We start from the raw sequence: 15,912 nt of genomic DNA on the forward strand, positions 1-15,912 counted from the left end.
TGGTGCCAAGTACCATTAGTGATTAGTTAAATATGAACAATGCCAGAACAGTATGAATATGATATATACAGAAGATATCCCCGTCGAGTCAAGCCTCAAAGTGTGGCGATCGTCACACGGTGGCTAGTACCTTGTGAATATATATGCATATGTGATATATCGTGACGATCATCGTTTGACCCAAGTGTACTGCAAAATAAGAAAAGAACAGAGTCAACGACGTCGAACGACAGACGCAGAGAAAGGAGCAAATCACTCACTCCTTTTCTAGCTTTGGCTCTACCCGTCTTCTTCCTCTCCGTCATTCTTGTATCTCTCATAAGGGCGCCATCTGCAAAACGGCAAATGAGCAAGTTAGCAACTTATCAGCACAAAGCTTGCAACAGCCAAACGCTATATGACCTGTCTTTTGAATGGTACGTGACACTCACCAGCCTGTAAGATATCCCTCGCATCTTCTTTGGCTACCCCTAACGCTCTAGCCACTGCCAATCCCACGGCCGAAGCCTGACTGGACATCCCTCCGCCTCTCGAAAACCCAAATATATTGAATGCCCCAAGGTATCCAGTGATTTTCAACGGACGAAGAATAGTTTCTCGGTCAGAGGGTCGTACAAAATACTGTGAAAGGGGTACATGGTTGATCAGGATTTCCGCCGACGTCGCAGTTGAAGAAGTTGTATCGGTCGTAGTTGAAAGTAAACTTTGGGAGGGTATAAGCCATACTCTCGAGCTTGAAGTTTTCTTTCTACCCATTCCATAGGATCTACCAAATACATCTATCCCTTGTCCTTCCTCCTCTTCGCCTGACTTCTGAGAGTCCACCCCAGACGAAAAGGAAGAAGCAGAGCGCCTTTCGTACCTAGACAAGACTTCGTTGATTTTTCCTACAAGTTCACCATTCCCACTCAAGTCCGAAACGTGTCTAAGGTGATTCAGCTCAGATAGAAGTTCGTGAACCTGACGTAAAGTGTTGGTACGTAGTTTGATATCGAACAATGTTGATAGTTCTTCTTTAGAAATCCAATTTGCCTGAGGGGGGTTGACGTACGGTAAATCCGAAGGGAGAGGATATATGTGTTTGACCCTTAGTGATTTCTTGATAGAATCTATGGTGAAGTTCAGTTCTGAGAGGGATTCATGGAACACTGGACGGCCCGTGAAGAATTCGCTAGAAGATGGACGGGTGGGTCGTCGAGGTGGGGGGTAGTCGGATGACGAAGGAGGAGAGTACGGTGAGAGGGAAGCGTATGATCGAGTAGCGCCCAGAGTGAGGGACCGCAGAGAGCGGAGAGAGGACGAGGCTGTCGAGGGGAGAGAGAGAGACATGGTGGTGAGGTGGGTGATGATTGGTGATGAGTGGTGATGAGGAGAACGACTAAGGTATGTGTAGACTAGACAGTGATTGTCGAATGGTAGCTAGAAAAGTGAAGTCGAAAAAGTCGGAACGCAAGGATGCTAGGTGAGTTTGTAAGGGGGTCAATCTGATTCCGCTTATGATTATCAGTCCAGTGAGTCCTGATATATCCACATCATGTTGTAGTCCCCATGTCGTGCCTTGGCTTGGCTGACCAATATATCAGATAAGCAGCGGTCAATCGATCAATCCCACTTTTCCATTTTCATCTTCTGGATATCAATCAATACTCGTCTCGCATCGATCATCGTGGATCGTACCTATATAGTGCCCAAACCGCGTCCCTAGCAAACGCAACAGCCTTGGGATCATCTGTGATTCCTTTACCTCTTCTTCAATCAATCGCATCTCTCATTATGGATATCGACGAACAGCCTCAGCCGACGGTACTGAAAAGTATGGAAGATAAATTACGGTCCAATCTGAAGATTGAATTTCTTGTAAGCTCCACCTTCAGGTTGCTATTCTATGTTATCCAAGACACCAATATGGACGAACAACCCTAATCTAGCTGATTGCCTTTGGGTGACACAGGAATTCATAGATACATCAGGAAACTGCGGTTCTTCATACTCCGTTACGATAGTCTCAAGCGATTTCAAAGGGAAGATGACTTTAGGTAGACATAAATTGGGTGAGTACGATTGTCACTTTCTTCGTTCAATAGGAAGAAGGTAATACATGTGTACAGAACATCATCAAGTTTTGAGCTGATGAATGATATGTTGATGGATGATGTTACGTTACAGTCAATCAGATATTATCAGATGAAATCGCTCAATTACATGCTTTCTCACAGGTAAGTTCATTTCCATGTTTTCTCATTTCATTTCATCTTGGAGTTGGTACATGGTACATGTATCGTCACCTTGTATCATATCTCGTTCGAACGTTATACTCGATACGAGTATATACAACAGCTTACATCTGTTTTCTTTCTTTTGGGTGTACACCGATTTAGAAAACTCTAACTCCGGAACAATGGGAGAAAGAGAAGAAGAAATGAATAAGCATATGAATATGAACGAGTTCGAGTTCGAGTCATCGATTGGCCAGTGATGGAACGCGAGGACGGATAAATGTCATATCGGTGGTACAAAGCATGGTGTGTGATGGAGATGAGATTGAATAGGATTCTAGGATCTTAAGGAATTGCGATGATCTTTCTGATTATTTGACATCTGATCAGTACCCACCACGCAAGTATCAGTCATAAAATATATGTAGCATTCCAATGTATCATCAATTCATCAATTCATTGGCTATAAGCGAGGCATAACTCTTCGTGATTGAACAAGGCAGTGTGGTCTTGCGGTCTAGCCCTCTAACGCATGGACTCGAAACTTGGCGGTGTACCAAATTGGATCAGCATGTTGAGCCTTCCTTTGTTGATAATATATTGATTATTTAATAATCTCCTAATCGTGAATACCCCTTTCACAGCTTACTTCATCAATCGATCTCATGCTCCTTTCAGCGAGGCAGGCAGGGATTCAAACCATCTCAGTACCACCCGTACAGATCGCTTGTATATATGGGGTAATCCCTTGATGGGGAATTGACAGATAGCTAACATACCAGACTTAAACAAAACTAAAAGTCAATACCCAATCATCTCTCTCGCTGCTTCCATATCAATCACTAACACTCGCTCATCATGTTCTTGATATATCTATCCTTACTTGCTTCCTTACATGTGGCACTAGCTGTCCCAATAGACGTATACCCTTCAGCCATTTTCAAACTTGGTGTACCACTCTATACGTATTACCAGGACGAGTTGAACGGAGTCAAGTTTGGCGCGGTCACGATCGATATCAATTTGACCATATCCGGTGTCGAGCAAGAGGGTGAAAGGAATTTTACCTGGATCACTTTCCAGCACCCTTCAAACCCTGAGGGTAGGCTAGGTGAACCAATATGGAACATATCTGTAAGTGTCCTCTTCTCCTTAAAAAGCAAGTGGAGATCACCATTTGATCAGGGATTTGATAATCTGGAGTAGTGTACGGCAATAGCCAAAAAAGGCTTTGAAGGAGTTGCCGAATTCACTCTGAGAGATACTTATCCTTGGATAACCGCTGGAGTGAACGCTTCCGGAGTAAGGGATGGGACATCCGGTATACAATGTCCTGAGGGAAAGTGTGTCAGTGAGATATGCCAAGGGCAAGAAATACCGGTCATTGATACTGTAAGTCTCTTGAACCCGAAAGTTGAGTGAGGATGCTTCAGGTAGCTGACGTCAGACTTGACTTGAATTTGATCTATTTTTGTTTTTGATCAGTTTTTGAACTCGTATTGATGGGTGATATTGAGATTGTATTGCTGGAGGATGGGTTGTAACTGTACAAGATCATGATCTTCCATGCTCATATGTGCATAGGTATCGATCGATTCATACAGAATAAAGAGACCTATCGAACCTAGTCGACAGGAAGCAAATGATTGTGCGCTGAAGAGAGATGGATTGGCACAAATAAAACAAAGCTTTTGACGTTGAGAAGTTTCACCCGGTCACATTAGCAGGCCGATTGGATCTATTGTGTACAACACTCGAAGCAGACTGGCGAGATCTGTGCACGTCGTACGAGCGTTACTCATTTGATCGATACCTTTACGAGGATCAGAGACCTCTCCTTCTTAGTACCATCAAGTATGAGGAAATCACAACCAATCCGAGATTATCTAGACCTCATTCTACTAACATTTTTATTGATATGTACGCACATGAAGATCTTTATTCTTATCTTGACTGTGAAAATTCGGATTTTGCAGTATACAGGTACGTAGTACAATGGGGTTGAATCACTCTTGCAAACCACTCAAGTGCCGACCTCGCCAACAAAAGCGACATCAGAACTCGGATTCTATGGGATATCAAGAAAGACAACGACAAAGTTTGAACCTTGGAGAACAACCCACTCAACACTGCACGAAAGAAAGGAGAAAGGAGAAAATATTCAACAAGCCCGATGACTCACTTACTTGCCAACGCTCATCCTACACTTTCATCGGTCGCCTTCACTCGCCTCCATTCGTATTCTCTTCCAAGATCCCTACCCTCACAAAATCAAACATCCTTTGGCTTATAACGGGGGACATCGACGAAAGTTTCTATTTGAGAGAAGAAGATATGACGAGGTACACAAGGTCGGAGGATAAGGTGTGGAATATGGTCACAGGAGTCAATAAATTTCAGCTGGATAACAAGAAGGGAAAGAAACTCAGAAGAATCGAGGTGGAAGTTAACGAAGCGATTGATCTCACGTCAGCTTGATTTGATGTGAGTATTGAATCTCTTATGATCCTGATTGATGTTGAACTTCCAAATTCAAGTATGACGATCTGGCCGGGTGTCTGGTTGTAAGTTAGCTGACTTGTGACTATCGTCGAATTCAGCATTTTAATAAGCAGGGTGAATTAGGAGGACGATTACAGTAGGAGATCGCTGGAATCAGTGACTACACCTGGGACACGGGGGATACATACTACACTATGCTATACTGTACATGCATTATTTCCTCTAATTTACACCAAGAAGAGCGAACATTCAATTTTTTACCGATCCGTTATTATCCTTCGCTACTATGGTATTACCAACATGTTCACGTATCGCCGCCCATGGATTGGATTTATACGCTGGATGAGATAACACCGCAGGTATACGTTTCGAGGCCTCTTGGCTGTGGTTATCAGATGCCAACGAATCAGTGGTCAGCTTGAGGGAGTAAAGTAACTGATAGGAGATAGCGATACTGGATACTTGAGCACAAAGATACAGAAATACCATCAACTCACATAACATCTCGTCTCTTCTTCTCGCCCAACGTCCTTCCTTTCCCTTCCCCAATCTTCTTCACTTCTTTATCCTTCTTCACCTTCCTCTTCTCCCCTTCTCCCTTTACAGCCATTTTTCCGTTTGCCCCATCATGCTCTTCCGAACGATCGACGTCGGGTAAAATTGTTTCTAGCGCATTCTCCAGAGACTGTAAATTCGTAGATGAATTCTGTGATTTGACCTTTCGTTTTTCTCGTCGGAGGTGGGATTTCGATTTGATCATATAGGGATGAGGTGCTGATTCTACAATTTTAATCGATCAATTCATCGTCAGTGATCGCTCCCTCTGCGTGATGTTGGCTCATGAGAAGGGTACTCACGAACGGCAGCTATGAAATCTGCTTTTTTCTGCTGTTGCGAACGTGAAGATGAGGGTTCATCATTTTGAATTATCGAGTGGGGAGGTTCCTATAACAAGGGGTCAGATGGCTTGACATAGTCACAACGAAACAAAGTGTAGACTGGATTACTCACTGCTAAAGAGGGTATATCTGCTGGTACGACTTCAGCTGTCCTTAATTTCGAAGGTAAGCTGACAGCTGAAGTGTGTAATCTAGATTTCGTTTTACCGGCTCTTGGCTGAAAAATCGACAGAAGGGGATGTAAGTAGCTAATCCAGGCTCAACTGATGTTTTCCTCTTACTGACCATGATGGATAATGGGTTTACCAAGTTGTAAGGTGTGAACGTTATCTGCTATGTCGTATATCTGTCGTGAATGCTGAAGTCGACATATGTTTGAGCAAAAAGCAATGTTGTTGGGTTCCATTCGAAATTTGCAGTGAGCGATCAACCTTCCGTCGGAAGTATTCTCCGAAAAGAGAGCGTCGCAGACAGACGATCAGAATGTTGGAAGACGATGAACTACTACTACAGCTTTCTGTACAATCTGATGAAAGCTATATATATATATACATACATATGCATCAAGCGTATATGTACATCTACCACACCCTATATGGTATGGCAATAAGTATGATTGAGAGCCATGCTTGGGGGTATGGGTCGTAACAGGAAAAGGTTGAAATACAAATAAATCAGAATATCAAATTATGAGATGAATCCTCGCCGATCTTAAAATCCAAATAATCTAAAGACCAGATACAGAACGCAACCTAAAAACCTCAAAGTCGACAATCCCAATACAGCATAGAAGATGACAGTGAGATAAGGGTTAAAAGTCGATTGGGTAGCACTAGTAAAATGAGTATTTACCCATGTTGTAAATGCTGAAGAGGTAAATAATAGGATGACAAGCATGTTGGAACCCAAGAACAAAAGTACAACGTTTGTTCTGTTCACAATCCAAAAAGTCAGAACAAGGTTTGTGATGTACACCGTCAGGTCAGGAGGAAATAATCGACTCACCTGAAATTCCTATCTTGATCTGCACGTTTAGTCTCAGCACTCCTCTTTTCAGGTTTCTCCACCGCCGGAGCTCTTAGTTCCGCTCTGGCCTGTTGCCATAATGCTTCGACATCTTCTTGCTTGGTGGGTAAAGCCACTTCGGCCTGTTCACAGCAATTATTCGATATCATTAGCATAGCCGTCCGACTAAAGAACCAAAGAGCCAAATTTAGAATCACTTACCATCTCTTTACCATCCTTTTCAACTTTCTTCGCCGAACCCAGATCTTTCGACGCTCCATTATCACCTTTCGTACCCCAACTTACATCGTGCAAGTTACACATCGCATAGATAAGTAAAATGTTAACGTATGATGGAAGTAACAGGAGATATTGTACGAAGGAAGTCAACATGTGCCACGGTTCGAAGTAAAGTATCGATGAAACAAGGTATAGTCCGTATGTTGCCTAAATTCAATTTTCATATCAGCTGGGATTCACCACTTGAATGTATGCTCATGTGTGTGCTTGATGTCACTCACCATCAAAGACATAGCCAGATCCAAGAAAGTCCTATTCTCGAACAACCCACTGACGTCCTTCCATCCTTCGGCAGTGTGCGGTACAGTCTGGTATACCGTCCATCCGGCGCAATAAAGCAAAATACCTTGGCAGACGGCAAACATGAAAATGCTATCGCAATCTGTCAGTCATAGGTTCCCCTTCGCACGATCATGGAGCAGGTATCTCACCAGAAAGTGTACATCCAATTTGATCCTTGTGGTCTGTTACCTAACGAGCAAACCAATACGACGAAGCTGCAAGAAAATTGTCAGCTTCCAGTGTTGATTTCGTTATTTCATACGAGGAGCAAACACTCACATCAAACCGATATAAACTTTATTGAACACCTGGAAAATTTCATCACCAGCTCCACCAAATGGATCAGAGGCTCCCGCAATGGAAGAGGATATCAAGAAGAAAAAAGCGAGGTAGAATGAAGAAATCGATAGCCAGTTGAATATCAGGTTGACCAGATCTACGTGAATTATACATCTGGTTAGAACAAGCTCTCCGATTTGAGGTGAATACGATGTCTATTGAAGGTGACAGACGCATGACTCACTGTAAATAGTCAGAATGGTCAAAGCGATCTTTCTAAAGAAATTATGACCACTTGTCCATATTCTCCAGAAACATACCATAGCATAGGTAGCAGCGAAGATCGAACCGTTCAACCATCTTCTTCGCTGTGAGATGAACTCTGGTACTCGTGCAGGTACATCTGTGCCGGCTTTCGCAGATTTAACATATTGTAGTCTCCATTTGGCATTTTTTTTCACCACGATTTCTGCGAAACGCAAATGAAAACAAAGTCAGAGTCAACATTTAGTCGACAGTATGGTCTTGATGGAGGTAGAATTGGATGATGATGACCAGGCACGTAGAAAGTTCAAACCCACCGAAAGCCAATATTCTATCTTCAGCCAAGAACTTATTCCTATCGAAGATACTAGCCGTAGCTCCAGGAAGATTCATCATCTCACCGTGGAAGTACGCTGCCAATGGTCCCGTACCATCTGCATGGTTTTTAACCGCATCGTATCGATAAGCAGAGAATGCTCCAGGAAGTACTGAAATGAGACCGAAAACAGATTCGAAAGGTTTATCCAAGATATTTGACATTTTATACTCAAAGTTTTGTCCAGCGACTAAAGGGTTGAACAGGTATTTACCAAATCGACCTGTATCTGCGAAGATTTCTCCACATGCTCCTCCAACATTTGGGTGTTTTTCGAAACACTTGTACAGTTCATAAATGGATGTTCCGGAAGGTTTCGTACCAACATCTAGAAGGACGCAAACGTTGGGTTTGATAAGAGGTCCAAAAGCATTGAAGAACCATCGATGGGAATTGAGCTTTTTCTTATTTTGCCTAAAATCAAGTTCAAAGATCTCAATCAGTCAATGTGGGATGATACCGATACATTAGCACAATCTTACTCTTTCAAGCAAAACAGGAGTTGAACCGGTGTAGAACCAAACCCAACTTCTCCCGTATCAGATACGACGACTTGAGAGGTATACTCGAAGATGTGCGCTTGGGTTTCTTTACCTGCTACATGGTCTTTCATCACACCCTACATCTCACAAATGAGTCAATGGTCCTGAAATTTATTAACGGATACTCACCTCCGCGTAGACACCCATCAATTGAAGCACCTTCAACACCCTTGGATCCACAACTTTACGTCCATCGGCTACAATACACACGACCACCTTTTTCCATGCGTCTTGACCCCAGGTCTTCGATCGACTTCTCGTCGTGAGATGAGTAATGTTCTTGATGACAGAATTGAGTGTACGTAAGAGCAATTCAGAGTTTTCGTTATACATTGTCATCACGATCTGATATTGCATAACAGATTAGCATGACTCATCGATACCAGGTATACGTAGATTGCCTCGGAATTTTGTGATACTCACGAATAATTCCGTCTTCCTTCCATACAAATACTGCCTCAAATTGAATTTCCGACCCATGAAATCATCAGGATCACAAGTAGCCGCCGAATATCTCAAACTTTCAATTTCTCCATCCATCAATCCCAACCCTTTCACACCGGAGGGTATAACACCTTTCGGTACAAGTACGTCCATGATCAAATTACCATTATGAAGTGGGATTTGCTTTACCACTCTTCTTTCTAATAATTGATTTCTCATCTTGTGCCAATGTGAGGTGCCGCCCCATCCTGTATGAGCTGAAGATACAGTGCTAGGTGGTCCAGTACCATACATTGGTCTAGGTGGATAGTATTGGTCTTGACTACCATAATTCATATCTCTCGGTACGGGTGGGACGACCAATCCGACATCCCATTCTTTCTGAGGAGTCGATGCGAGATGAGTAGTGGAAGAGTAGGACTTGCCCTCATCGTAGTAATCTGAATGTTGAGAAGAGAATGATGGTCTAGGTTGTACGCCAGGTTGACTACCTTGATTCTGTTGATAGAAATTTTGTTGTGGGGGTGGTTGTTGGGGTAGTAGGTGTTGATTGTTAGGTCTAAATACCTCGCCTACTCCTACGCCACCAGCACCTCCTCCAGGGGGGTTCTGGTACGAGTTCGAAGTAGGTTGACCGTACATCTCGGCGTGGGGGTCCAGAGGCGTGGACGGAGGTTGATATACCTGTTGATAACCTGTTAAAGAGGGTGAGGCAATTGGCTGTTGCTGTTGGTGCCCATATGCAGGTGAAGGAGCTCTCTGTAGATCCGTGTAATAGGAATCTAGGGGATCGTTATAGCTCTGAACCTGATTGTTGTAAATTGAGTTATGAGAATGATAGGTTGGTGCAGGAGATAACTGCTGTTGTCTGTGGTCTGGTGGTGGGGGATAACCGTAACTCATCTTGAAACGTTATCGATATTGTCAAAGGAGTGTTTGTACTGTGTAAATCTAAGGAAGGTGAGTTGGATTGATTGGAACTCTGTCCGTTGCGATGGAGGAGTGGATCACAAACTATAAATGGACTGATGATCCTCAACTTTATACACTTGACCAGCAAGAATGATTGCCAAGGAGACAGACCCAAAGAGATGCTGAAAAGAGCGAACAATGCGTTGTCGACAAGGTTGACCTAAAGGATGTCGATACCTTCTAAACGACCGTGCTGAGAGATGGTGGCGGCAGAAGGGTCGTTTGGTCAAGTCAAAGAACCAGCTTTGATCTTCTCACCACTGCAATGTGAAGAATGTCGCTGATTCCGATTATGGTGGCAACGGATGAATAGAGGAAAGAAACAAGAGAAGAAGAAGCCGAAATCTATTTTCAACACTTGGATTCCAATTTGGTCCAATTGTTCGTTTGCTTTGATTGCATCATGATCCTCTGCTCTCATGTTACGGCATATCGGCTCAAGTGGATCCGATCTGATACCAAAAGACGGAGTGCTTCAGCGTGAAGCTGGTGTGCAATTGTTAATGGAGTAAATGAGTGGGACTCGATTTCACTTTAAACGCGTACAATAGCGTGAATCCGATTCACTGAATCGATGAAACGCGTCCTCGAGTGAAAGAGCAGAACAGAGACCCAAAAAGCGGGAGGGTGGGGTGTAAATGGGGGGTGCGATTAGATAAGGCTTGCCACATGGGACTACAAAGGGGAGAATCTATTTGGTTCCGTTTGCCTTTTTCATTCTTGGTATTTTCATTCTTACGCAATACACTCACTTGCACTGTTCGAGTGTGTAAGATTTAGTTACCATATTCAGATATTGCTCGTATTGGAAAACTCAATGCTCTATCTCGCCATCAATCGTCTCTCTCTGATCTATTTGTGTGACACTCTGGATACATAGATACATTCTACCCTGCCATCAGCATACACGTTCAATTTCACGAGAACACACCGTGTGCCTTTGACCTGTCAACCATCAAGGCTATTCAGTGCAAATCACCAGCATCACTCTTCAATCCCCCACTTTCCCATTCACCAACTAGCCGGTAAAATGATGGAAGAGGTGCAAACCCGAAATCAATAACCAAGGCTTTCTTCTCGCCATATCGATTTGATCTCTTCTCTTTGATCATTCGATCTTCTCCCGCCTCTACCTCAAGACGTCAAAGGGTCATAAGCGTACCCATCGTTCGCTGGTGTTCCTGTGAACAAAAAGTCAAATTTGAGAAATCTTCGCCATACTTTCAGCGTATCCTAGGAAACCAAAATTACCACTTAGATCCCCCTTCAGACCTGAGGACGTCTCACATCGTCAATCTTGACATTTCCTTCAATTTGATCTCTACATTCATCGCCTATTTGCATTTTGGTCAACTGTCAAAAAGCGTCATTTCATCATGGTCCTGATCAACGAGAAGAAATACGCCTGTGAAAAATGTATCAAAGGACATCGAGTCTCAGGATGTACACATACCGATAGACCGCTGTATGAAATCAAGAAGAAAGGTAGACCAGCTACTCAATGTTCGCACTGCAAAGACAAACGTAAACTTGCTGGATCAAGTGTTCATACCAAGGTGAGCACTCCCTACATTCCTGGCAAACTGATCACTGAACGGGGCTATGCTGATCCTGTGTTCATTCTGAACAGTGTGCATGTGGTGATACGAAGAATCCTCCCTCAACTTCGGTCATACAACTCACTACGACTCAGTCAGAACAATCATCCTCGTCTCAGGGATCAGATCAAGAGAAAGAGACAGAGACAGAAGTGGAAATAGAAACTAGAAAGGGTCAACCTGGATCGAAAGCTACTTTTCCTAGAGGGTTCAAAGATGTGCTGGAACTCGCCGCTGCAGCAAATGCGCTGGCAGGCTTGGTGAAGGATGATGTGGGTTATAGAATCGCGGAGAGGAGTGGTAAGTCACATTGGTCGTTCAAAGCAGTTCGAAGATACCCACACACTGACGTCTATAACCTGATATTAGTGTCCGCTCTATTGAATCCCTGTAAATGTCAGTCCGGCGGACCATGTAAATGCTGCCAACCCAAGAAAGACAGCAACACCAGCGAGTCGTCCTCTGGTGACTGTTGTGGATCATCAACCCCTGGCAATTCCATCCCTCGGCCTAGTCCATCTCTCACGTTAAACCCTCATCTTTCTCCTGAAAATATGCATCACCCCGCACATACTTCACCTCACGTTCACAAGACCAAACTATTCTCCCCTTACTCCACCAATCCCGCCTCTTCAAGCAGACACGGACGTAGGGACACGATCAGCTCAAACAGAAATTCCGGTCGAGCGAGTCCGTTACCCAAATCTCTAAGACCTCCTCCACCACGGATCAAGCCTTTGACCGATTTCGGAAGGTTGATAGGCGCAGCTATCAATCAGGATGGATCTATCAATTCTGAAATTCCAAGATCTGCTGTTGGACTACCAACCTTGCCTTTACCTGGAATATCGACGTTTGACACTGCCGCTGAAAATGGGGGGTCCAAAGTTGAACATATGGAGTACGAAGATATCGACATCGATATGCCCTTAGCTTTCCCTACTAGTGAGGATGTGGTGATAGGAGCGTGTATGTGTGGAGAAGATTGTTCTTGTCCTGGATGTGCGACACATGATAATGGAATTGCCACCACGGATGAAAACGGGGTGGAACATAGCCATGAACTGGGTCAACCCTGTGGTGAAGGATGTAAAGGTCGACACGATTGTTGTCAATCAATCGCCGTACCATCAGGTGTCACCTCCATCGCACACCTCATATCTCTGGCAGCTTCTCATGTACCCCCTCCTCCAGAAACCAATGTCACTTCCCTGAATCCTCATGATACAAGAATTCTCCCTCCCTCGGCTCAGATGAACGAAGAGATAGCTAGAACGATGGGCTTCGTACAGCTCAAACCTCTAGAATGCTGCAATGGGCGATGCCAATGTGCTCCAGGAGAATGTACTTGTGAGAAAGAATGTTGTGGATGTTGTGTTAGATGTTCTTGCGCTGAGGACGATGAAGATGCGAGAATGGATGGTGTCGGATCGCAAACTCAGGATCAAAGCATATCCTCTTGCTGTTTTGGAAAAGCGAATGATCAATCAGAACTATCGAATAAACAATCAAGTCCACCGAACATTGCTCTACCCTCGGAAAACCTCAATCCCAATCACAATCCAATTCAACCTTCTCCAACATTGCTATCACCTCCTGATATCGTTCGTCCACCTAGCACTACTTCTCGACGATCTTCACCAGTTACTTCGGGCACCACAACTCCAGTCAATGGAGCGACTACCCCTGTCACTAGTGCAGCAATCCGTAGAGCGGCTTCTATCTCTTCTAAATCGGCTAATGGTGGACATGACGTTTCTTCCTCTTCCCATCGTCGAGCAACAGTCACAGGTAATCCACCTGTCACGGCATCTGGACTGCCTAAATCAAATACCAAAGCAATTACACCTTATAACCCTCAACACCATAGAACTATCTTACCTAAACCTTCCACAACTCATCTATCAGTCAATACGTCGACCAAAAGTTCTTGCTGTTCCAGACAACCTTCATCCTCTGGGCAGAAACGAGGCTCAGCATCAGTCGGTCCAACAAGAAGTGGAAGTCCGTCGAACTCTCAAGGCGGAGAGAGACGAGCTAGCACTTCTACGGAGAATATCAGCAAGTCCACAACGTTGTCATCGGCTCAAATCCAGCACACACTTCCAGAGCCAATGATTCAGCTTTCTGAGCCCTCACAATCGCTCCCTCAAGAGGGAGCGTTTCAATGGCCACTGGAGGTTCAACAGCTGTTCTTGCAGTCACAAGCTTCAGGGCAGCCTACGGCTTACCCAAACCCTAAGCAATTTGCAAACGGGATTGGTCAACCTTCCGCACCACCCGGCGAATTGGATCTTGATCCTTTCGCAGCGTGTAGTTTGAGCTATTTGCATCACACTGCTCGTACTGGTCCAAGCCCATCAGAGCCGCAATCTCAGCTACAATCCCAGACGCAATCTCAGATATATCACCGACCACCAGTTCAACCCCAAGTGCAGTCACAACCACAAGCTCAAGCTCCACCTGTGAGCCAGACCCAAGCTATACCTGCTTTTGACGACAAGTGGTTCAATCAGATATTACAGCAGCAGCAACCTGGCTTATTGCACGATGTATCTGGGAATACTTCTCCAGAACTCGATCAGCCGTTTGATCTGGAACAGTTCATCTCTCAAGCAGTTGCCTCTCAATCACAGGATTCGCAGCAACCACAACAATCCGTTACCAACTTTACCGATTATTTTGTTAATGGTATACTCGATCCGTCTTATATCTCTCAAACATATGATCAACAAGTACACAATGATCCTACATTACCTGTATCGTTTGACCCTGCATCTACATCCAATCAGCATCGAGCAGGTGACGACGCACCACCTTTCGTACCGATGGTCCCTGGTCTACCTAGCGAATCTCATTTCCAACCTAACTGGACCTCAGGTGGGGTGAAGCATCAATTGATGGAAGATGGACGAAGACAATTGAGGGAGATTTATTCGCATCAGCAACAACAACAGCAGCAGCAGCAGCAGCGGAATCAACAATATCAAGTGGATGGAATAGATCAAACAAGTCAACAGTCGGCCAATACCAATACTGTTTCTAGTGGTAGTACAAGTGGAACGACAATTGGAGATATAATTGATCTCTCGAAACCTTTGAATCCAGATACGTTGAATAAGATAATGAAGGCTTTGGAGAAGCATAATAACCAACAACAATTATCTACTGCTACTTCCTCTTCGACGACGAATACCGATCAGGATATCTCGCAGCCAAATTCAAGTACAAATACAAACATGAATGGATCAGAATCGTTAGATGTTCCATTGGCTACTACGAAAGACTTAGATGATATGTTCAACCAATTTGTCACTTTGGATAACAATGGTATACAGAATTTTCAATCTGATGGTGACAATGCCAGTATGATCATTGGGAACGGAGCACAAGGACAGGTGGGGGATGATCAGATATTCAAGTATTTCGGGTTAGGATAGAAGGTGCATATCAATGAGATATAGTTCTTCATCTACATGTCAATTAAATAGTTGGGCAGTTCAAAAGTCGTTCTTCATCTCATAAATACTATCTGTGTCGTTATGTTGTATTTACTGTCAAGATATTTGATGAATGTACTGAAAGTACTCGTGCAATCGTGTTCAGTCGCGCCTAGACTGTCATTTAGCTTTCGGTTGATTGAAGGAAACGTTGACGGGAATGGGTAGCAAGATTTTTCTTAAATTCTTCATTGATTGTTGAATCGTCAATCATCACTTCTCATTCAAAGTCCAATCAATCACTGCCCACATGATCAATCGAACCATACTTCAGCACTGATCTCCGGATCTTGACCTTCGGTTATACGCCTGTAAGTCATCGGATCGTAATTCCAGAACCCACCAAACATCCCCATCCCATCTTCCTTCACGATGGCCTCACCACTTCCCAATACTCTCACAATGTCATTATTGATTCGATTCTGAGCTGACGGATCTGAATTAGGAGGGTAAGCGACAATTTCAATTGCAATACCTGGAACATCATGATTTCTCTGTATGATCCTCAACCAGTCTTTGGTCGAGCTGGAAGGGATCGACTGCGAGTTGGTCATCTGCTGGGAACTTCCGAGAGTGCTTTTGGTCTCAGCGTGATGAGGGGTGAAAGCAAAAGAGTAGTAGAGAAGGAAGGGAACGATTGAGCTGATCATGAATAAAGCAGACGATTTGTAAGCTAGCATGGAAACTAATGGGAATTAGTATTACTAGAATTGAGGGCCTTGAGAGCTCAATA

At 43.9% G+C, this 15,912-nt stretch overlaps 7 protein-coding genes across 7 annotated transcripts; 3 read left to right on the forward strand and 4 right to left on the reverse strand.

The window, feature by feature from the left end:
- Positions 1–168: 168 nt before the first annotated feature.
- Positions 169–1,329, reverse strand: L199_006606 (uncharacterized protein; the record flags this gene model as incomplete). The annotated part of the gene is made up of 3 exons (XM_064892304.1): positions 169–189; positions 261–331; positions 432–1,329. The coding sequence occupies 3 exons, from the start codon at positions 1,327–1,329 to the stop codon at positions 169–171; spliced, it is 990 nt and encodes a 329-aa protein (XP_064748376.1).
- Positions 1,330–1,773: 444 nt separating this feature from the next.
- L199_006607 (uncharacterized protein) lies at positions 1,774–2,423 on the forward strand (the record flags this gene model as incomplete). The annotated part of the gene is made up of 4 exons (XM_064892305.1): positions 1,774–1,857; positions 1,952–2,051; positions 2,167–2,216; positions 2,379–2,423. 4 exons carry the CDS (start codon positions 1,774–1,776, stop codon positions 2,421–2,423), a joined length of 279 nt encoding a protein of 92 aa, XP_064748377.1.
- Positions 2,424–3,074: 651 nt separating this feature from the next.
- Positions 3,075–3,719, forward strand: L199_006608 (uncharacterized protein; the record flags this gene model as incomplete). The annotated part of the gene is made up of 3 exons (XM_064892306.1): positions 3,075–3,350; positions 3,423–3,608; positions 3,702–3,719. The coding sequence occupies 3 exons, from the start codon at positions 3,075–3,077 to the stop codon at positions 3,717–3,719; spliced, it is 480 nt and encodes a 159-aa protein (XP_064748378.1).
- A 1,248-nt stretch (positions 3,720–4,967) lies between these two features.
- On the reverse strand, positions 4,968–5,905 carry L199_006609 (uncharacterized protein; the record flags this gene model as incomplete). Its single annotated transcript, XM_064892307.1, has 5 exons — positions 4,968–5,100; positions 5,216–5,498; positions 5,576–5,663; positions 5,730–5,834; positions 5,903–5,905. The coding sequence occupies 5 exons, from the start codon at positions 5,903–5,905 to the stop codon at positions 4,968–4,970; spliced, it is 612 nt and encodes a 203-aa protein (XP_064748379.1).
- Positions 5,906–6,328: 423 nt separating this feature from the next.
- On the reverse strand, positions 6,329–10,012 carry L199_006610 (uncharacterized protein; the record flags this gene model as incomplete). The annotated part of the gene is made up of 11 exons (XM_064892308.1): positions 6,329–6,548; positions 6,623–6,765; positions 6,845–7,069; positions 7,144–7,294; positions 7,354–7,419; positions 7,484–7,640; positions 7,728–7,952; positions 8,065–8,537; positions 8,606–8,742; positions 8,795–9,010; positions 9,089–10,012. 11 exons carry the CDS (start codon positions 10,010–10,012, stop codon positions 6,329–6,331), a joined length of 2,937 nt encoding a protein of 978 aa, XP_064748380.1.
- A 1,445-nt stretch (positions 10,013–11,457) lies between these two features.
- Positions 11,458–15,119, forward strand: L199_006611 (uncharacterized protein; the record flags this gene model as incomplete). The annotated part of the gene is made up of 3 exons (XM_064892309.1): positions 11,458–11,637; positions 11,712–11,979; positions 12,049–15,119. The coding sequence occupies 3 exons, from the start codon at positions 11,458–11,460 to the stop codon at positions 15,117–15,119; spliced, it is 3,519 nt and encodes a 1,172-aa protein (XP_064748381.1).
- A 314-nt stretch (positions 15,120–15,433) lies between these two features.
- Positions 15,434–15,859, reverse strand: L199_006612 (uncharacterized protein; the record flags this gene model as incomplete). The annotated part of the gene is made up of 1 exon (XM_064892310.1): positions 15,434–15,859. The coding sequence occupies one exon, from the start codon at positions 15,857–15,859 to the stop codon at positions 15,434–15,436; it is 426 nt and encodes a 141-aa protein (XP_064748382.1).
- Between the last annotated feature and the right edge of the window lie 53 nt (positions 15,860–15,912).

The sequence above is a fragment of the Kwoniella botswanensis genome, chromosome 1, assembly GCF_036426115.1.
Source record: "Kwoniella botswanensis chromosome 1, complete sequence".
NCBI classification, from domain to species: Eukaryota; Fungi; Basidiomycota; class Tremellomycetes; order Tremellales; family Cryptococcaceae; genus Kwoniella; species Kwoniella botswanensis.